Here is a 20,918-nt window from a genome sequence, read left to right as displayed (position 1 = left end):
TGTGCTGTGCGTTGGTGGAGCAGAGCCTGCCTCGGAGTCTCTCTCTCCCTCTCTCCCTTGCTCTTTCTTGCTCTCAAAATGAATAAAATAAACATTAAAAAATAAAATAAAAATGGTATGCCCGTACAATGGAATATTATTTGGCCATAAAAAGAAATGAAATTTGAGGTGATGATAGCATTCTAAACTTGCTTGTGGTAACGGCTGCACAACACTGTGAATATACCAAAAGTAATTGGACATTTTAAATAGACGAATTGTAGAGTATGTGAACTGTATCTCAATAAAGCTGTTTACAAGAAACAGGAGTGAAGGATCATGCTACCACAGGAATGTATCATGTAACAGGAGGAATGTGTCATGCTACAACATGAATGAACCTTGAAAACATGATGCTGTGAAAGAAGCCATTCACAAAAGACCACATATTGTATGATTCTGTTTATAGGAAATGTCCAGAATAGGTAAATCTACCAAGACAGAAAGTAGATTAGAAGTTGCTTAGGGCTGGGGCGCCTGTGTGGCTCAGTGGATCGAACATCGGACCCTTGATTTCAGCTGATTGTGATCCCAGGGGATTGAGTCCTGTGTCCTGTGTCTCCATGCTGAGCATGGAGCCTTCTTGGGATTCTCTCACTCACTTGCTCTGCTCCTGCTCTCTGTCTCTGTCTCTGTCTCTCTCTCTCTCTCTCTCTCTCTCTCAAATAAAATTTAAAAGAAGTTGCCTAGGGCTAGGGAGATGGGAGGGACTGGAGGTTGGCAGCAAAAGAGCATGGGTTTTTTTGGAGATGGTAAAAATGTTCTAAAATGGATGGTGATGGGGCACCTGGGTGGCTCAGTCGGTTATGCCTCCAACTCTTGATTTTGGCTCAGGTCCTGATGTCACGGTTTGTGGGTTTGAGCCGTGCTTCAGGCTCCCCGCTTACAGTGTGAAGCCTGCTTGTGATTCTCTCTCTCTCTCTCTCTCTCTCTCTCTCTCTCTCTCTCTCCACCCCTCCACCACTCATGCTCTAAATAAATAAATACATAAATAAACTTAAACAAATAAGTCACCTACTCTAACTTTTCAACTGGATTGTGGTGATGGTTGCACAACTCTGTGAATATACTGCAAACCACTGGATTGTACACCAGTTTAAATGGGTGAGTTGTGGGGCACCTGGCTGGCTCAGTTGGTAGAGCATGTGATTTGATTTCAGGGTTGTGGGTTTGAGCCCCACATTGGGTGTAGAGATTACTTACAAACAAAAAACATATTTTTTAAAAAATGAATTGTATGGTATGTGGATTATATCTCAAGAAAGTTGTTACTAAAACAAAAAATCATATTGTTGGATCCAATTTTGTAAAACCCATGTATAAGTATATACACAGGGGGAAAAAAACTAAGAATACCTTGACATATTAATAATGTTTAGCTATAAGGTGTGGGTTTGGGGATGATTTTTATTTTCCTTATGTTATTCTTCATTTCCTACACTTTCTCCTCTGAATATGTGTTACTTTTAAAACCAGAAAAAATAAATAGTACTTTAAAATGTGATACAGGCTACAATTCAGTTATGTATGTGGAATGATTGGAGCCGTGAGGGTGGAGGAGGGTGCTATAGACTGAATTGGGTCCCCCTGCCAAATTCCTACGTTGAAGCCCTAACCCCCAATGCGACTATATTTGGAAATAGGAGGCAATTAAGGTTACATGAGGTCATAAAGGTGGGACCCTGATCTGATAGGATTAGTGTCCTTGTAAGAAGAGACACCGAGAGCTTGCTCTCTCCTCCCACCCCTATAGGCAGACACAGCAAGAAGGGAGCCTTCTGCAATCAGGAAGAGAGCCCTCGCTAGAAACCAACCCTTCCAGAACTTGACCTTACATTACTCTCCTAGCCTGTAGAACCGCCAGAAAATAAACTTCCGATACTTATGCTACCCAGTCCATGGTGTTCTGTTATGGCAGGTGACCTAAGATAGAAGGATTCACTCTCTTGGAGGGAAGAAGCAGGGAGGGTTTCTCCTGGTTTCCCTGGCTCTCCGTTGACCTCCTTCCATCTCCCTCCTCCCTGCTGCCAAAGCTATCTTTCTAAGGGCCGACCTAATCATACTATCCAAATGTTCCCAAGGCCTACAGAAAAAGTCCAGCTCCTCTACCTGCTGTGTGCCACTGCAGGGGCAGAGTTCCCCGCTCTTCTGTAAGAAGTTAAGGGTCTGCTCCAACATGCTCTAGGGAATCACCAGAAAGGATGTTGCATTCTGGTGATAAGTTTGAGGTTATGCGAGAATTCCTTTTCCCCTGCTTTTCTCAGAAATAAATACACAGTGGATCCCAAAGAAAGTTAAGTCAGTCTTTACAGAATGGAAGAATCAGGTGATTGTACCAAAGTTCCCCAAAATGGACACTGCACTCCAACGCAGCCTTGGCGGGGGGAGCCTGGGGTATACCCTCCAACTCCCTTGTCCCCAGAAACTCAGAAATCCCCAGATTAAAGAAGTAATCAAATCCTGCCTGGTTCCTGGGCGCTGGATGGCAAAGGCCTTTCTGCACCGGAAAAAGGGTGGACAAGAAAGCCGGGTGCAGATTTGGGGTATGAAGCTGGCATCCATCTTGTTGGTTGTTAGTCTATCTCAAGTCTCTTGAGATAGAACACACCTCCGTGGACCAGATGAAGCCACTTGAAGTAACAAAGTAACATCTGTGAACATGACTTCATGAGCCTCCAATCAACAGCGTCCACCTTCTCAGGAGACCCCCCCCCCCGGGCCCCCGCCCTGCCCCCAACTTTCCCCATAAAACCCCTCGTTTATAAGCCATCAGGAAGTTCGGGACGTTGAACACTGGTTTTACGTTCTCCTGGCTGGTGCCACACCAACGAATAGCCTATCTTCAAGGCAAAAACTTGGTGCAAGTCTTTTATTGGCTTGCGAAGCACGGGAGAGCAGCTCTCCTTTGCATTGCTTACAGGTAGATGGTGGGCAGGCCTTGAGAGGGTGTCTCGTTTGCAAAGACCGGAATCACGAGCAGACAGGTGAGTGGGCCTGGGCCTCCAAGCAAGAAGGCAGCACAAGCTTGACGTGAAGCCACGCGCACATTGAGGGCTTACGTGCACGAAAATGTGCTATGTCCCACGCAGAGAAAACCGTGACCACTCCCACCTAACATCCGAGGATGCGTCAGAATGCTCGGCTTTGGCTAGGCCACAGCCTTCCCGCCAAAGCCATATCCAATCAGAAAGCACCATACTCCGCAAGTCAAGTAACGTCCAATCAGAAGCGGGATTCCAGGCCTAGGTCCGCCCCGAGGCACTGAGGACCAATGGGCACCTGGGCAGCGGCGGGCCAATCCCGGGCCGGGTGCACCGCGCAGCAGCGGCAGTTGGGCGCGTGGCGTCGGTGGCAGCGGTTGAGGTCTGGTAACGGCGTTGGGCAGCAGCTGAACTCACCATGGTGAGGCCCCCCCCCCCCGGCCACTCTCGGTTCATAGAGGCCCAGGCAGGAGGGAGGATGAAGCCCGCCACATGAGGCCCCTGGGTGGGGCAAGACTGGGACAAATCCTAGGACCGGGGCTGTGTGTGTGTGTGGGGGGGGGGGCGGGGGGGGTGGAGATCGGGGGAAAGAGGGGGCTGGGCTGGGCACGGGAGGCCCAGGGCTGCCCGGAAGAACAGATGATAGTCCTCTCGCTTGTTCTCTGGGTGTGCGAACCCTGAGGGCAGCGGCAACCTGCGTCGTGGTAATGTCCCGGATGAAGGGGGGTCGGCAGGTGCAGATGTCTTCTCGAAAATTGTAACTTTATGAGCCAGGTTGGAAGCTGGGTGACCTTGACTTGTTGGGTGGCCTTGACTCAGTCTCTGAGGACAGCCGTTATGTTGGGTACCTGAGGCCTGGAAGGTGGTTCTCAAACGTTGGGGTCCCAGGACATCCCTAGAGTATGTATGTATGTATGTATGGTAACGTATGTTTATTTTTGAGAGAGAGAGACACACACACAGCACAAGTGGGGGAGGGGCAGAGAGAGAGGGAGACACAGAATCCCAAGCAGGCTCCAGGTTCTAAGCTGTCAGCACAGAGCCCAACGTAGCGTTCGAACTCATGCGATATGAGATCATGACCTGAGCTGAAGTCCAACACTTAACCGACTGAGCCACCCAGGTGCCCCTACAGTATTTATTTTTTTATAGAGTTTATTTGAGAGAGAGAGAGAAAGAGTGCAAGTGGGGGAGGGGCGAGGGAGAGGGAGAGAGAGAATCCCAGGCAGGCTCTGCACTGCCAGCCCAGTGAGCTCAACTCACAAACCATGAGATCATGACCTGATGGGGAAGCAAGAGTCATGCTTAACCATCTTAGCCACCCAGGCACTCCATGGACATCTCTACAGTGTAACAAATTAGGACTCCAAAAAGCCTTTGTTTATGTGGGTTATCTCCATAGTCATTTGCCATGTTAGAAATTTTAAAAATATTTATTTACTTTCAGACAACATGCTAACATAAACACCAGATATCCAAGTTGCAACAGCCATAGTTTGTCGGCTCTTGCAAGGAAAATAACATTCTGTGAAAAAAGCTAGTTCAGTTGGCAACTGAAAACACACAAGTGCTATTTCTTCAAACAGCTGTATTTCAGCAGGTGCACAAGTGCTTTATGGATACTTTCCGTTTTATCACAGTACTTGAGGGTGGATGTTTTATAAAATAATCATTTTTTGCTTCATCATGAATATTCTGAAATGAAATTGACTTTTTTTTTTTTTTTGGTCTTTTTACCGTGAGTGCATAAGGGTGAAGAATCTAACGAACACTGGTATAGTTTGGTGCCACTACCTTGATTTGTACTAGGGCATTAAGAGTTTTACCCACTTTTTTTTTTTTAAGTTTATTGTTTTGAGAGAGAGAGCGTGAGAGAATCCCAGGCAGGCTCTGCACTGTCAGTGCGGAGCCCAGTGCGGGGCTTGAACTCATAAATGGTAAGATCATGACCTGAGCTGAAGTTGGATGCTTAATTGACTGAGGCACCCAAGCACCCCAGTTTTACCCACTGTTTGATTATGCACCATCAGTGAACACGGTGAAAAGGGCTGGTTATCTCAGTAGTCCCACTGTGAAATCGCTTTAATTTCCAATTACCCTGAAGAGGTCTGTGGATCTCTAGTGGCCTGAGAAGGCCAGTGATTACTTTGAGGACTGTTAGCGGGTAGGGGATCAGTAGAAACAATTGACAGGAGGAAGAGAGCAGAAAGGTCTGCGCATTTGCTGTCTGGAAGCTGAAGCTTCTGGGTACAGAGGGAACAAAGTAATCTGCCAAGAATATGAAGAGAGCAGTTGGACTGGAGCTTGAAAAGAAAGAGGATGAAGATAAGGCTGAGTAAAGTAAGGTAAAATTTTAATGATCCAGGTGAGGTTGGTGATGAATTTTTAATGGCTTTCTGTTGAAAGCTAGGAATGATTTCTCTGACTGCTTTTCGTTAGTTCCACTGGATAATCAGATGGAAGTGGCCTTGCAGATCATGTAGCACACCAGCCCCCATTTTGTAAAAGAAAAACCTGAGGGATTTTCTCAGGGTACAGAGCTTCCTGTGATCATACTAGGGCTGAGTCCGTAGAAAACTAAATCAGGCATCGTGTGAAGCATAGGCTGCCTGGATTTAAGTAAGGCAAAATGAATAATACTGATCTGTAAATGGTGTGAGTGTGTGGATTCCAAAAGACTTCCCAGAGTGTTGATGAATTTCTTCTCTGAAGGAGTGCATTCCTTGTCATTGGAGAAGTTCTTTCTGCAACTGAATAGTTCCTTCTGGGATGGATTCTTAGGGTATTGTGGCGTTCCGTGAATCTCTATGCCCCTAATTGGAGAGTTGGTGTTTGTGTGATAAGAAACGGGACTTCAGGGGCACCTGGCTCAGGCGGTTAAGCGTCCGACTTCAGCTCGGGTCATGATCTCACGGTCTGGGGTTCGAGCCCCGTGTCGGACTCTGTGCTGACAGCTCAGAGCCTGGAGCCTGCTTCGGCTTCTTCTCCTTCTCTCTCTGTCCCTCCCCTGCTTGTGCTGTCTCTCCATAATAAACAAACCTTAAAAATAAAAAAAAAAATTGCCTGCCAAACTTAAAAACAGGACTTCAAGTTCTTGGTATTGTATATTAGGATTTAGGGTAGGTGGGACACCTTGAATTTTATTTGATCTCCTCTATGTATTTGTAAGGATAAGGTGTCTGAAATAGAACAAATGATTAATGACTGTACGGTTATGTTTATGGCAGGAAAGATAGGCTACAGTCAAAATAGGTACTTTGAGTCTAAGGAAACCACCAAAGGACAGTGTAGTGTCCTACCATTTGTGATGTCTGGTTGCCATTAACTCCTAGCCTTGAGGTGAAGGGAGTGGTCACTAGAAGCTGAGAAGGTGGCTTTATCAAGAACACTGACTGCTGAAAGTTTGTGGCCTTGATAAACACACTCAGGGAGCCCATGGCAGTCCGGCAGGGTGGGAGCCAGGAAGTGAGCACCCTGACCACACTGTCCTCTAACCTCGCAGTCTCTTGCCGATGCCTGCCTTGGCTAATGCAACCAGAAGCCAGGTGCAAGGAAGCCCCTTTAATGCAGTCCAGATGGGTCAGCCTCCCTGAGCACAGCCCTGGGTGGAGAAAACAGAGGGTAGCTGTAGATGGGTAGATGGATGGCACACATATGGTGACCACTGGCACCTGGGCCATGGTGACCTGTGTCCAAGTCCACTCTTCCTTCCCTGATCTGTTACTTGTTACATTCTCTTTGGACAGGACACCATCAGAAACTAATCGCTATACTCTTTCGAGAATAACTGTGGCTGTATGGTGACTGTGGCTGTATGTGACTGTATGGTGTGGCGTTTATCATTGACATTACGTGTGTGGTAGCAAACACTTTTGTGTAGGGGCTAAGTCCGGCACTTAGTAGCTAGGGTGGTTTAGAGCACCTCAGTTTTCATAGGGACTTGAAAAGGGTCACATAAGCCTTCTGGGAAAGGTCTGGGAAAGCCATAGACAATGTGAAATACATGTAGATGTGTGTGTTAATATGGTTTCCGTGCCATATAGCGTTGGTTCCCTTGAAGACAAGGGGATCTCAACGTTTGTGTTCTGGTTCCCAGCGCGAGTGCATCTCTATCCACGTGGGGCAGGCAGGTGTCCAGATCGGCAATGCCTGCTGGGAACTGTACTGCCTTGAACATGGAATTCAGCCCGATGGTCAGATGCCAAGTGACAAAACCATCGGTGGTGGGGATGACTCGTTCAACACGTTCTTCAGCGAGACTGGGGCTGGCAAGCATGTGCCCAGAGCGGTGTTTGTGGACCTGGAGCCCACCGTGGTCGGTAGGTACTCGGGCACTTGGGCGGCTTTCCCGGGAGAGTGGCAGAGCCTCCCTGAAGCCCCCTCCATGCCCCCTGTGCTCCTTTGAATCCTTTCTGCAGAAAGGACGGGGTGTACAAGTACACGCCTGTGGCTACATCAGGTGAGAAACTGAGGCTCCTAAGTTAGGAGAACCTAACGTACAGGAAAAACATAGGCTGGTAATAGATTCACTCGTGGCCGCCTCAGCCCCAGGCCGGTGGTTGTGTAGACTCCACCTGCGGGGTGCCCAGGCACTGGTCCCTCCTTAACGCTGCGCACACCAAAATGCTGCTGCGTGAGAATCTTGACCTGCATCTGACAGAAAGGTAAGTAGAGAACATTCGTTGGCTTCCTCCGGATTAGAAGGCTGAAGTGGTTGCCAGGGAGAGCTGCAAGGAGAGAGCACCTTTCAGTGGCCACCCAGGGGAAGACAGGATGTCACCCTAAAGCCTGTGAGAGGCAGGCCACAGAGGGTGCCCTGATGGGACTGGCCGGCCAAGGTCATGCTGACCTGGTGACTGTCTAGCATGTAAGCGATTTTTTAGTTACACTCTTTGAGGTAGCTGTGGGTAGGAGGACATACGTATGCACGTGCAGAATCACCTGTGTGCGGGTGTGAGTGGTTTCCCTTCTTTGAGGACCAGTCAGATTGGACTTTGTACCTCCACTTGACTTTACCTGCTGAGCCATAGATTGCTGTTGTGGTCTGCGTATGACGCAGAGACGTTTTCTACGAGACCCTGATGCCGCCGACCCGCGAGGAACGGCACGTGCTCGGTAGATGCCGACGGTCCCCAAACCCACCCCTCCCGGTGAGTTGACAACAGGCTTGAAGCCCTGCGGCCCACGTGTCCTCTTTGTAGATGAAGTGCGCACAGGGACCTACAGGCAGCTCTTCCACCCAGAGCAGCTGATCACCGGGAAGGAGGACGCAGCCAATAATTACGCCAGAGGCCATTATACCATCGGCAGGGAGATCGTCGACCTGGTCCTGGACCGGATCCGAAAACTGGTAAGGGGGTGCCGAGAAGGCTTCCTGTGGACGTTGCCCCGGACGGGAGGGTGTGCAGGGATTGCGACCAGGAGGTCGCTCTGGCAAAACCCCAGGCCAGAATCTTGAGTCCACGTTTCCCTTCACGTGTGGCGTCAGTGTGTCCGTACATCTCTAACGTCTGCCTTGCTTTGCTCCTGAGCGTCCCGCACGTGCGCTGTGGACGATTTGAATGTGTGATCATCCCGCAGAGGCAAAGAAGCGAGCGTGGCTTGTCGGAGGTCGGCGGTGTGGCTTCCGCAGGCACTGACTCACGGTCTCTGGTTTCTCTCAGGCGGATCTGTGCACGGGGCTGCAGGGCTTCCTCATCTTCCACAGTTTCGGGGGCGGCACCGGCTCTGGGTTTGCGTCCCTGCTCATGGAGCGGCTGTCGGTGGACTACGGCAAGAAGTCCAAGCTGGAGTTTGCCATCTACCCGGCCCCCCAGGTGTCCACGGCCGTGGTGGAGCCCTACAACTCCATCCTGACCACCCACACGACCCTGGAGCATTCTGACTGTGCCTTCATGGTGGACAACGAAGCCATCTACGACATATGTCGGCGCAACCTGGACATCGAGCGGCCCACGTACACCAACCTTAATCGTCTGATCGGGCAGATCGTGTCCTCCATCACGGCCTCCCTGCGATTTGATGGGGCCCTGAACGTGGACTTGACGGAATTCCAGACCAACCTGGTCCCCTACCCCCGCATCCACTTCCCCCTGGCCACCTACGCCCCGGTCATCTCAGCTGAGAAGGCGTACCACGAGCAGCTGTCTGTGGCCGAGATCACCAATGCCTGTTTTGAGCCGGCTAACCAGATGGTCAAGTGTGACCCTCGGCACGGCAAGTATATGGCCTGCTGCATGTTGTACAGGGGGGACGTGGTCCCGAAAGATGTCAACGCAGCCATCGCCACCATCAAGACCAAGCGCACCATCCAGTTTGTGGATTGGTGCCCAACTGGATTTAAGGTAGGACTGGGTGATGTTGAGTGGTGTTACCGGTCAGCAGGCAGCCGACCAAGCACGGCATGCCCTTTGTAGGGGATGCCCTGTTCCATGGCAGCCAACCCCTTGGTCATAAATCAGTGAGCCGGAGTGAGAATTTATTCAGTGGTGCCATTTGAACTCCCTTCCTGAGTTATCACGTTGTGTATCTGCGTGAGAATTTTCTTTTTTAACAGAACAGAAAGTTTTTGGAAGGATTTTTGTCGCCGCTTCTGGGTGGAAGAATTAGTGTGGGAAAAATAGTTTGGACTTAGAAATGTAGCAATTTTCAAGGGCATTTTGGTAATTTATGTGGATATTTGAAATTGGGGTATCACTGTAAACATCAGTGTTCCTAAATCCCACGTCATTCTTCAGGCATAAGGAAATTAAACCAAATCTAAATGTCCCATGCAGCATTTGATTTAACGAAAAATGGTCATGGGTGTTTTTGGAAGAAATGGCAACATACTCATTTCTCTGTTAGTAAGATTGGCAAGTTTGGGCAGAGGCTGCCTCCAACACAGTTTGTGCCAGTCTTCCATCTGATACAGAAGAGGAAACTTGCTGTAGCTCTTCAGCTTTGTCCAGTGCTTGGACGCTAAGCTGTCGATGCTTTCCATCTGGGAAAACGTGCTTCCCTCTGCCTTGCTTTCCATGCCGCCTAGCTGGCTCAGACCTTACTGCTTCTGGTGGGCTCGCTGCAGCGGGTCCTTCACTAGCCCTTCCTATTCTGGGTTCAGGGATCGGCACAGTTGGCAGACCAGCCACGTAGAGTTTTATGTGGACACACCCACACCTGTTCATTGGTGTCTTGTTGTGGCTGCTTTTGTGCTCCAAAGAGAGAATTAAGTAATTGTGACAGAGACCATGTGGCCCACCCAGCCTAGAATATGTGCTGCCTTGCTCTTTTTTTTGTTAACGCTTATTTTCATTTTTGAGACAGAGACAGACAGAGCATGAACGGGGGAGGGTCAGAGAGAGAGGGAGACACAGAATCTGAAACAGGCTCCAGGTTCCGAGCTGTCAGCACAGAGCCCAACACGGGGCTCGAACTCACAGGCCGTGAGATCGCGACCTGAGCTGAAGTTGCACACCTTAACCAACTGAGCCACCCAGGCGTCCCTGTCTTGCTCTTTATAGACAAAGTTTGCCGACCCCAGCTCTAACTGACCCTGTGTATTCCTGCCCAAACCTCTGGTCGTGGTGTCTCCTGGTTTGGAAACTTAGAATGCCTCCCCTTTTGGACCCAGCCCTCGAATATCACCCCCTTTCTCCTACTTAGCACACACATAGGCCACCTCCTGTTGCAGTAGTAGCAACAGTCCTAGGACCTGAGGGTGTGCCTGTCGCCCTATTATGCACAGGCTGGCTCATTTGGTGGGAGACCGGGGGTATGATCTCCCCTGGTGATACAACCATAGTACTCTGAATCGAGTGGAAAAGGTTTCAGCTACAGAAATGAATCCCCATCTTGTAGAAGCCTATGGGGAAAATAACATGAGCAATACAAAGCAGCGTCCCCTTTTAGAAGAAGCAGCCCTGTTACCTGAGCACCTGTCACGTGTCTCAGTTGCTGGGACACAGCCCTTCAGGCAACTTGGGACTGAGCCGGGAGCCAGGGCTCCTTTTCCCCAGTTTTCCTGGTCTGGAAACCGGCACCCTGCTCACCTGACACCTTGCCTGGCACAAAGAAGGCACCTGCATGCCTTTTGTTTCCATGAAAGCAGCTACCATTTCTGGGTTTGACAAAGTTGCACAGACTGTTTTCTTCCCCTTCTCTGGCAGGTGGGCATCAACTACCAACCCCCCACCGTCGTCCCCGGAGGGGACCTGGCCAGGGTGCAGCGGGCTGTGTGCATGCTGAGCAACACTACCGCCATTGCCGAGGCCTGGGCCCGCCTAGACCATAAGTTTGACCTCATGTATGCAAAGCGAGCCTTTGTGCACTGGTACGTGGGGGAAGGCATGGAGGAAGGGGAGTTCTCCGAGGCCCGGGAGGACCTGGCAGCTCTGGAGAAAGATTATGAAGAGGTGGGTGTGGATTCCGTGGAAGCAGAGGCTGAAGAAGGGGAAGAATACTGAATGGGGACATGGCTGGCAGGCATTCCTCTCTCCCTCTCTCTCTTGCCACCCTGCAGCACAGGTGGTTTTCAGTTGTTTCCAATTAAAGTTTCTGTATGAAACTTCGGTCTGTTGTGATGCTCATTTGGGATACACTCATGTGACTGCACAGATGGGTAGGACCCCAAGGCCTGTCAGGCCGTGTGGAAAGCTGTCCTGGGCTGCACTGTGAGTTGTGTACAGCACTACCTACATCTGTAGGGAGCCAGTGCATGCTTGACATGATCTGCATGGCTTGGGGAAAACAGTTCTTTCCAAATTGAGGTTCCAAAGCACAAAGATTGCCTAGATTCTAGCAAAACTGAGTTAGGCTTTCAATTGAATTTGCAATTTTTCAGGTTTCTCTGTTGATGGCACATGGTGACTAATGTGTAAGTTTGGAACTGGAGGTTGAACACCTGAGGTCCATGGAAGGGGGCTGTCCATAAAGTCCTTAATGCTGTGGGTCAAATGTGTAGGGTGAGGACATTGGGCAGGGGCGGGGGGGTGTTGGAGTTTTATTGGATTCTCCATGGCATTCACAGTCACAGGGTGAGCTCTAGATTACGGCTCATCTTTGACTTTACTGTGCACGTAACCTGTAAGACAGCATTTCCACTCCACCCTCAGACCCTTGCAGCTCTACCCTGGGAATGGTCTCGGCAAAAGCACTGCACCTTTCTCTCCAGCGAAACATGTTGACGTGCATTTATAAAAGTTTTAGTAACAAGAGTTTGAACTGTGCAGGTCACTTCTATGTGGATTTTTTACAGCATGGTACTGTAAATGTATTTCTCTTACGATTTTCTTCTCTCTAGTTTCCTAGAGTATAATACAGTATGTAATAGTATATGATATATATAGTATATGTATACAGTCTATAATACATATGTAAAAGATGTGTTAATTGACTGTATATTATCAGTAAGGCTTCCTACTAACAGTAGGCTGTTGGTAGTTAAGTTCTGGGGAGTCAAAAGTTACGCTTGGATTTTCAACTATGCAGGGGTTGGTGCCCCTGACCCCCATTTGTTCATGGGCCAACCATACAGATATTTTTCTCTATGACCTGAAAATAAGGTACAGTAGGGTGAAACCACTGGTTTAGGTCAGTTGGTTGTTACGTTCAGCTGCAGTACATCTAGGCCCACAATGCAAAACTGATTCTCAATCTTTGAGCCTTAATGTATTCAAAAGGTGATAGAAAACAGCTTGGATGGACCCTCGGTTTTTCACAAAGCTTTATTACCAACCGGAGGAAACCACACGTAGCCTCTGCTAGGAGGCTGGTGGAGCCCACAGCTGGGTGGCGTGAGAAGTCTGCCCGTCTCAGGTGCTGCTCCGAGTGGGGCTCTTCCCCGGCCCGCCCCCCTTCGGCAGCCTGGTAGCACTGGGTTGTCGGGGCATTCTTTGGCTGGATCCTTCCCGGCCGCCACGCTCTGCCAGTGCTGGGCCTCCACCCAGAGCCGTGCTGCCTTTGTTTCTCCCTGAGCGGACGCAGAACACAATTGTTAGGAACCAGGGCAAACTCCACAGTCGGCACACCTACTACATTTGTGTTCCTTGCACATTACGTCTGGTACATCTCTGTGCGACCTTTCAGCCAGGGATCCTCTCAGCTCTGAGCCCTGAGGCTGAGGACCACCTGGAGAGGGCACATCCGAGAGAAGTCCTCCACAGAGTGCAAGAGGCCCTCGAGCATAGGTCCTAGGACAGAAGCAGCACGAGGAACAATGGGGAAAGTCCGCAAGGCCCATTTAGGGAAAGGTGAGCTCAGCCGGTTGACTCCCTCCCTGGAGAGTGTAAGGAATCGCCCGACCACCAGCAGCACAGGAGGGCTCGCCACCAGGGCCACCACTTCGAAGCCTCCCCTGGCGCTCCCTGCTCCAGATCACCCACAGCTGAACTGCTGGAAGCACATCCATCAAGAATGGAAGTCAGGCTTTTGGATTTGGACCTTGGAATCTTTCCCTCAGGCGTTTCCCTGACTACCTCAAAGTATTTTGCAAACTTTCGCTGGTCAAGCCTCTTGCTCTCAAGTTCAGCTCCAGGATCCTGTGACTGGCTTCATGCTGAGGCTTGACTGCTCAGAGGAAGCTTGCCCTGACCACAGGTAGTCACATTCAGATGGAGACCACTGGTGCAGATATCCCTTGACTTGTAATTTACTTACCTTCCCCTCTTTCTGTGAAGACAGGAAGATCTGTAATCACACTTGGGCCAAAGTTTATTCTAAAGGAATGGCTTCCCTGGCTTCAGGATGTTGACAGCATTCACAAGACCGAGAGGACACCAGGAGGCACAAAATGTGCCCAGGGAGCAGGCTCACCCCCTGGGTCACAGTCCCTCCCCACTGGGCCTTCCCCAGCCAGGGCTCCTCTCTGCTCCAGCCTGGCAGGGTCCATCCTGCAGACTCTGACCAGGGGATGCGTCCCATGTTTGACCCTCAACCTTAATGTCAGTTCTTAGTCAAATCAACAGCCTGCAATGGGGACATGTGGGTTTTTGGAGAACAGACACCATGAATTTCTTGGGGGCATGTTGAGTCACTCCTGGTTCACCATTTGTCACCTGGAACAAGGGGAGGCACCTACATTTGTGACACTGCAGTTCCTGGCTTCTTCAAGACATCAGACTCCCTTTCCATCCTCTCTGACACTACTTTCTCCCCAGGACTCCTGCAGAGATAGGACAGCCCTTCCTAAGAGCATTTCTGAACAGCTCCTCCCCAGGGAACAACAGGGGGTCTTTGCTGCCTAGTGGGGTGGAAAGGGTTACCATGGTGCCACTGCTTGGAATGCCACAGCTCAGATTTTCCCCTGCCCTGCCTCCCTGGGCTTGCACAGGTTTGATTCAATGGAGATGTAATGACACGTTACAGAGGGCCAAGGGCATGTGGTGGGGTGAAGCTGGGCCAACTCAGCCTGCCAGCGGTTCATGGAAAAAACAAAAGTAGAGAACCGTCACCACACATTTCCTTTTTCCTGTTACACATTCTGATATTCTGGTTCCCACTGACTGGTCAGTGGGCAAGGATCCTGTCTCCTGTGAGTGCACGAGCCCCGCCACCCTACAGCTCCCAACCTGCTGGTCAGCTATGAGGCCATGTCCCTCTCCAGGCCTGGCCAGACTGGCATAACTCATCTGTAGCACCTGGCCTACCCCTGCGTGCTTAGGCATCCTACAGACTAGGCCCAGGGCTCCTGAAGGACCTGAAAATACAGCTCAAGCATAGGCCACCCCCAAAATGGCAGTGTGGGTCTCAGACGTGGGCCCGGGTCTGAATGCAGCTTTTCTTCACCCTGCCATATATCTGAATTTCCTCTCCCCCTCAGTATAATGACCAGGGCCCTTCTGGAAAGTCCAGGATGAGAGGAAAGGAGAAAATAGCAAATAATGTTCATTTTTAACCTTGATGAGGCTGACAAACCCTGGAAATAAGACACCAATGTAAATTTGAGCCATTAAGAAAACCATCTAACCGTTTATCGAGCTCTGCAATTCTTGGAACCTTCAGGAATCACGTGCTCTCAGTTAGTGGAGAGACCCACTTAGGCCTCATGCAGAGCTGGGGAGGCATTCTGGTCTGAGGAGAATGGTGTGAGGGCCTGCCAGTGGACAGACCTGCTCTGTCCTGGACACAGCAGGGGACTTTCTGGAACCGGTCTTACCTGCCCCAGCTCCCTGCAATGGGGTAGTTAGGGTCCCGTGGATTGGAGGGCAGGACCGAGCCAAAGGTGACTATAGGCTAGGGTGGGTGGCAGTGACATGCCCCCAGGCCCGATGCCTGAGGAGCCCTCACGCCTGAGGAGCCCTCACGGGTGTCAAAGACAATGAGCACTGAAGGTTAAAAACAGCCTGGCTCACGGTGTTAAAAAGTTGGTGCTCCTCCTACCCCTAATACCTGACCGAACCCCCCCAACCCCAGATGAAGCAAAACCCCAGAGGCAACCCTAAACGCACCCCCTGCGGCTGGGGAGCTGGCCCGCCCCAGCGGGACCCACTGAACCATTTAACTCTGGTGTGGCCCATGTGATCCCAACTCCCCATCCCCTGCAAGCTCTGTTGGCAGAGGTGCGGGGGGATCAAGGGTTGACAAAAAGCCCAGAATGTGAGAAGCTGCTCCCATCTTGCCCATGTTCCCCGGGAGTGGCCTTTCTCCTTCACGGTGGGAGCACTCCCTGGTGCTCAAATGGGCCGGTGGGGCCCCTGAGGTCAAATATTAGTGACTGGCCGTAAGCGGACACTGGATGTGTGTGTGAGGAAGGAAAAGAACAAGGGGGTGAGGCAGCATAGCAAGTGCCCTGATATCCTCAAGGCTGGCTGGCAAGGTCTGGTGACCAGGGTGAGCGTGCAGCCAGGACCACCTATCACTGCTACTCGAGAGCCCACCAGAAGGTCTACACGCACCAGCCAGTCCTGCTGCCCTCTCTGGCTGAGCACACACGGGTGGCTTAATCAGTCAGTGCTTCCAGAACACATACAGACATAATGACAAAGACTGATGTGCACCATGGACATGCACACATGCACTTTTAGCCCTTAACTGGGCCTGTGCTTCTTAGGAGAAGTGACCCTCTCCTGCACACATGCAGTACATACAGCCCTGACTCAGCGTTTCAGGCAAAGTTCAATTGTTCTGGAGCAGCACTGTCCCAACAGAAATATGATGTGAACCACATGTAACTCATTTTCCAGTAGCAACATTAAAAAGTAAAAAGTGGGGGAGGGGCCGGGTGGGCTCAGTCAGTTAGGTGTCCGACTTCGGCTCAGGTCATGATCTCATGGTTTGGGGGGTGGAGCCCTGTGTTGGGCTCTGTGCTGACAGCTCAGAGCCTGGAGCCTGCTTCGGATTCTGTGTCCCCCTCTCTCTCTGCCCCTCCCCCAGTTGAGCTCTGTCTCTCTCTCTCTCAAAAATAAATAAATGTTAAAAAAAAAAAAAAAAAGTAAAAAGAAACAGGAAATTAATGTAAATCATGTATTTTAATTAACCTAAAATGTGCAATATTACCATTTCAGCATGTAATCGATATGAAAATTACTTGTGAGGTATTCTTTTTGTTCCAGTTCTCTGGCATCTGGGTGTCTGGTGTATACTTAAACTTGCAGTGAGTCTCAGCCGCAAGCCCCGGGGGTCCCATGGCTCCTGTACTGGACAGCGCAGCTCTGTGTAGGGCTCACAGCTTCTGCACACCAAACTTCATCTTACACATTCCAGAGGAACATCTTTTTAAAGCATACAGTTTCCCTAAGCCTCGGCAGAGAACACTCGACCGAATTTTATTTTTCCTTGGTGACCACACCCTCATCATGACAAGCATTTACCCTCTTTGTGCTCTTAGGGTCTTCTGTTTCCCCATGTTCTGCCTAGTAAAGCCAGGAATGGATGAGCTTGTCAGTGACAGTCCCCACAGGCCACCTGGATGCTGAGCATGCTGCAGCTTACCAGATCAAACTCCTGGGCGGGCCTCCAGCCCCTGGTCTGCAGCAGCTGCCACCCCAATTCTGTGGGAAACCTAAGGCCAGCGAGCCCTAACAGCCCCAAACCCCCATCATGATCCTAGGCTACCACAGTCCCCCAACTGATCACTCTGACAACTCTCCTCATTTTTTTCTACCTCAGATTCTGCCCAAGGTCTGTGTGGACAGACAGATTCTGCAACATGTGGCCTCAGAGCTCTTGGTCTCCGATGGCCTCTGCCTCTTGGCCACAGCACGCTCCTGGCATGGCCCCTCATGTGCCCCACTCCCCTCCACTGCCTCCCCACCCACCCCCTCTCCAGGCTGCCCTCTACCCTCACTGGGCACCTCCCCAGGACCTCTATGTCCTCATATCCTGGCCACTGGCTGCCCAACCCAGCAGACCCAAGGCATAAGCACTTGAGAAAACCCTGTGGGGCCCAGCACTCCATGCCACTCCTGTCCCTATGCTTGGGGCTTCTTCCCCACCTCTCTCCGAGCCCCTCTGTGTCAGTGCTCTGAGCACCAAAGCAAACCCACTCCACCTCTGGGCTCTCCGCCCTCCCTTTCCCACCTCTCCCCTCCAAGCTCAGGCCCGCTCCCACCAGTGACCTGGGCCCGCATCTCAGGCTGGAGCGCTCCCCACTACTCCTACCTCAAAGGGCCGCAGGGCAACAGGACTCTGAGCCTGCTTAACCCTTGCTGCTCCAGCAAGGCTGGCTACACTGGCTTCCTCCTGTCTCTGTCACCATTGGCGTATCTAGCCATCTCCCAAACTGGAAGGCGGACCTGTCCATCTCACAGCCCCCCTGAGCCCTCAGCGCTGAGAGCCAGCCTGGCACCCGGTCACTGGGTGAACAAGCAGCAACACCCCCTTGAAAGAGGAGGGCTCCGTTCCCAGTTTCTCCCTCCCTCTGCCCACTGATTCCTCAACTCAGCCTTGTAGTCGACTGGCTCTACCCTGACCTGCCCCTTGGCCCTTCCCCATGCCGAGTTTCAGGTGGCACCTAGAACAGCGAGGTAGGTGATGTGGGAAAGGATAGGGAGAGCACAGCCAGGGCATCTGTGGGATCTCAGGCCCTCACACGCCCCTGGCTCTGGGCCTCCAGCCTCACCACACCGGGCAATGCCTGGAAGGTACCCTCAGCTCAGGAAACAGGCAGGAAAGGACAATCACATCTTACCCTCTAGGCTACCTGTCAGGTGACAGCATCTAAGCAACCAAGGTGTTTCTCACACCTGAGGCTTCCCTCTCTACAGCAAAGTAAAGGCTCTCCTGCCCCTAGGCCTGTTGCCCTCCTCTCGGGGTGAGGGCACCTCTACAGAGCACAAGTCACACCTGGCAGAATTGGCCTCTGGGGGCAGGGGGCGTTGGTCCCATTCCAGAAGTACTGCAAGTGGTCTCTAATAAACCAAGATCTGAAATTGTGTCCCCAATCCCTAAGCTGTGTAACAGGGGTGGCCCATAGGGTCCTGCCCTGGCAGTTCATCTCCAAGTTGCTCTGACTCTCGAATAGGGGCCACAGCAGTTTCCACAGAAACAAGAAAGAGCACCAACCCCCAGAGATAAACCAGTAAACGCAACCTGCAAAAGGAGAGAACAGGCAGCAAGAGAACCGGAGGGAACCGGGGGGCCCTGGAGAGAGAGGCGAGTGCGTGGCAGCTGGGCCGTGGAGCAGAACCGGAGAGGCCGCAGGCCGCGGGGCCGAGGAAAAGGAGGGCCTTGCAGGGGGACTACAGCTCTTGGCAGAGAGAAAGGAGGCCTCTGGAGGTCAGAGAGAGACACAAAGAGAGCAGACAGAGCGTGGATCAGTAAGGAAGCCTGCGCTCCAGTGCCCAGGGCCTCTCAGGAAAGGGGGCGTGGGTACCCAGGGCCCTGGCACTCCCTCCCACAGGGACCCAGCCTGCCCCCCACCTGAACATCGGCCCCTTCTCAGGATGTCTGTGAGTGCCCGAATGCTTCTGGCCAAGCATTCAGGTTGTTTCTGAAACTGGGAGCAGATGCGACACACCAGGAGGATGCAGCTGGAGCTCCACTGTGACACCTTTGTCATGGGCACCTGCTTAGCCCCCAGTCATGACTCTCGAGAGTGAGGAGGCCCCTCAAACTTGAGCCCAGTGCGGTGCCCACTCAGGCCTCTGCACCCTGCGTGTCTAGGGCAGCCAGGGGCTGCCATGATGACCCGTCCTGCAATCCGAGGAAGAACGCTCAGCTGGCTAGACTCCTGGGCAGCACCTGGGCCCAGATGGGGTATAGGCTAAGGGGCGGCAGTAAGACCTCTGCCTGCCCCGCTCCCTGAACACTTTCCTGGAGGCTGTACACACCGTGAGAACAGGAACCAAAGCCACCTTGTTCCCGCGTTTGTGGAATGAAAGCATTTCTACCCAAGGAAGGAGGCAGAATCCCATATGAGGCTTAGCCTGCTGGCCACCCTGGACACCCACTTTGCGACCACCTGATCTGGACTTGCCTATGTAGCAAAGGGTAGCAAAGAAACGAAACTGGGGACTGGAAACCAAAAGGCGAGCCCTTGGACAGTCCCTGTGGGTCCTGGGAGAAGACGCACAGTAAGGCCAGGCCACTCAGGACCAAGCCCACCTTGTGTCTGGCACCGCCCACGTGCCTCCCCTGCCACCCGCCTCCTGAGTCACAGGGGCAGGGAGCACCGGGCCCAGCTCTGACCTCGGGTCTCCGGGACGCTCGATGTGGGCAGAGACACGGCCACAGGGTCCTGGGGCTCGCTCGCCAGCCTCTGCCCAGCACACATGGACTTGAGCATCTGGAAGACAGCGAGGGGCGCCACGTTCAGCTTCAGCAGGTCCACCAGGATCCTGGAGAGAACACACGCGGTGGGCAGTGAGCCTTCCTCGCCCAGGCCCAGGAAGGCCACTTCCCTCAAGACCCCAACTCTACTCTGGGCGCTCAAAGGGGTCCGAAAAGGGCGGGGTGGGGGTGGGGGGCTCCTCCAGATCAGAGGCCCGGGCGGGGGAGCAGGGGTGTCTGGGGGGGTAGGATGGGCGCGCACTCCCACCCGCGCGCGCTCACTTGAACACGTCGGGGTCTATGGCGCCACCCGCCGCCTGCGCCAGCTCGTAAAGCTCCATCTCCTCGGCGCTCAGCACCTTCTTCCGCCGCAGCGCGAGCTTCTGCAGGGCCGCCTCCAGCCCCGGGGGTGCTCCCGGCGCGGGGCCCGCGCCCGGGGCCGCCATGTACCCGGCTAGCGGGAAGACGAGCGCCCCGCCCCGCCGCGCTCCCTCCTCTGACCCCGCCTCCGCCGGGCCCCTCCGGCAGCTCCCACAGCGCCTTCTACTGGCTCCGCCGGTCGCTTCTCTCCCTGAAGCGCTACCGCCTGGCCTGCCCCGCAGCCCTACAGCAGAGGGCGCAAACCGGTTTGTCGCCTCTCCGCCATTCGATCCGCAGAAATTTACCTGCGGGATGATGAGGGATAAAAGCAGAAAAATGTGCATCTTTAGCCCAGAAAGCTGATAGCCTGCATAGTTTTGATAAGGATCAAATAAGTACTGGTTGCTACATTCTTAAAGGGTCTCATGACTGCCTGTATGTCTCATCGATAGTTAATACCGAACTGAATGATAAGCACCAGAGAAATCTTGTGACAGTAGTTTTAGGAGTAGAAATTGCAAGAAGACATTTATGATCTATACTCCCTGCACGTCCTCTCCCCCTTGAACACTAAGCATATAACCACTAGCTTCATACAGCAAAAATGCAGCTCTTTCGGCCCACAAGTCCTGTATCGTGCTACCTAAATGAACTTACTAAGTTGCACGGATCATCTCAAGAATTCTTTTTTGAGGGTCGCACTCAATGATCCCACAACTGGGAGACGTGTTAGGCGTAGGGGATGCCGTGGCGGACCTCAGAAACCCGTTTCTGGGCCATCAGGGTCGGGCCGCATTGGTCGTTCTCGCTTGGGCAGCAGCACCCAGGGCAGTGCCTGGCATATTGAAGGCG

At 52.1% G+C, this 20,918-nt stretch overlaps 2 protein-coding genes across 3 annotated transcripts; one reads left to right on the top strand and one right to left on the bottom strand.

The window, feature by feature from the left end:
• Window positions 1-3,759: 3,759 nt before the first annotated feature.
• Window positions 3,760-11,464, top strand: LOC124519869 (tubulin alpha-3 chain). Of its 2 annotated transcripts, none has more exons than XM_047090327.1 (5): window positions 3,760-3,777; window positions 7,117-7,339; window positions 8,222-8,370; window positions 8,684-9,364; window positions 11,168-11,464. In XM_047090327.1, the coding sequence occupies exons 2-5, from the start codon at window positions 7,219-7,221 to the stop codon at window positions 11,462-11,464; spliced, it is 1,248 nt and encodes a 415-aa protein (XP_046946283.1). In that variant the 5' UTR covers window positions 3,760-3,777; window positions 7,117-7,218. The 2 variants fall into 2 exon arrangements, with proteins under 2 accessions (XP_046946283.1, XP_046946284.1); XM_047090328.1 differs by lacking the exon at window positions 3,760-3,777 and adding an exon at window positions 6,834-6,842.
• A 1,242-nt stretch (window positions 11,465-12,706) lies between these two features.
• Window positions 12,707-20,167, bottom strand: LOC124519864 (mitotic-spindle organizing protein 2B-like). The gene is made up of 3 exons (XM_047090323.1): window positions 19,989-20,167; window positions 19,626-19,774; window positions 12,707-12,969 (listed from the first exon to the last, which is right to left on the bottom strand). Exons 1-3 carry the CDS (start codon window positions 20,150-20,152, stop codon window positions 12,812-12,814), a joined length of 471 nt encoding a protein of 156 aa, XP_046946279.1. The 5' UTR covers window positions 20,153-20,167; the 3' UTR covers window positions 12,707-12,811.
• Window positions 20,168-20,918: the final 751 nt, after the last annotated feature.

This window comes from Lynx rufus, unplaced genomic scaffold (assembly GCF_022079265.1).
Source record: "Lynx rufus isolate CCGP_SWC_20201006 ecotype Redwood Valley unplaced genomic scaffold, mLynRuf1.p SCAF_29, whole genome shotgun sequence".
In the NCBI taxonomy this organism is placed as follows: domain Eukaryota; kingdom Metazoa; phylum Chordata; class Mammalia; order Carnivora; family Felidae; genus Lynx; species Lynx rufus.
The sequence above is the reverse complement of the archived record's forward strand: the minus strand, read 5'-3'. Positions and strand labels throughout refer to the sequence as shown.

Coding starts and splice junctions, on each gene's coding strand:
- LOC124519869 (XM_047090327.1), top strand. CDS start 7,219: ATGCCAAGTGACAAAACCATCGGTGGTGGGGATGACTCGTTCAACACG. Junction 8,371..8,683: donor TGGACCGGATCCGAAAACTG/GTAAGGGGGTGC, acceptor GGTTTCTCTCAG/GCGGATCTGTGCACGGGGCT. Junction 9,365..11,167: donor GGTGCCCAACTGGATTTAAG/GTAGGACTGGGT, acceptor CTTCTCTGGCAG/GTGGGCATCAACTACCAACC.
- LOC124519864 (XM_047090323.1), bottom strand. CDS start 20,152: ATGGCGGCCCCGGGCGCGGGCCCCGCGCCGGGAGCACCCCCGGGGCTG. Junction 19,775..19,988: donor ATAGACCCCGACGTGTTCAA/GTGAGCGCGCGC, acceptor TGTTCTCTCCAG/GATCCTGGTGGACCTGCTGA. Junction 12,970..19,625: donor GAGCGTCCCGGAGACCCGAG/GTCAGAGCTGGG, acceptor GCGTCCGCTCAG/GGAGAAACAAAGGCAGCACG.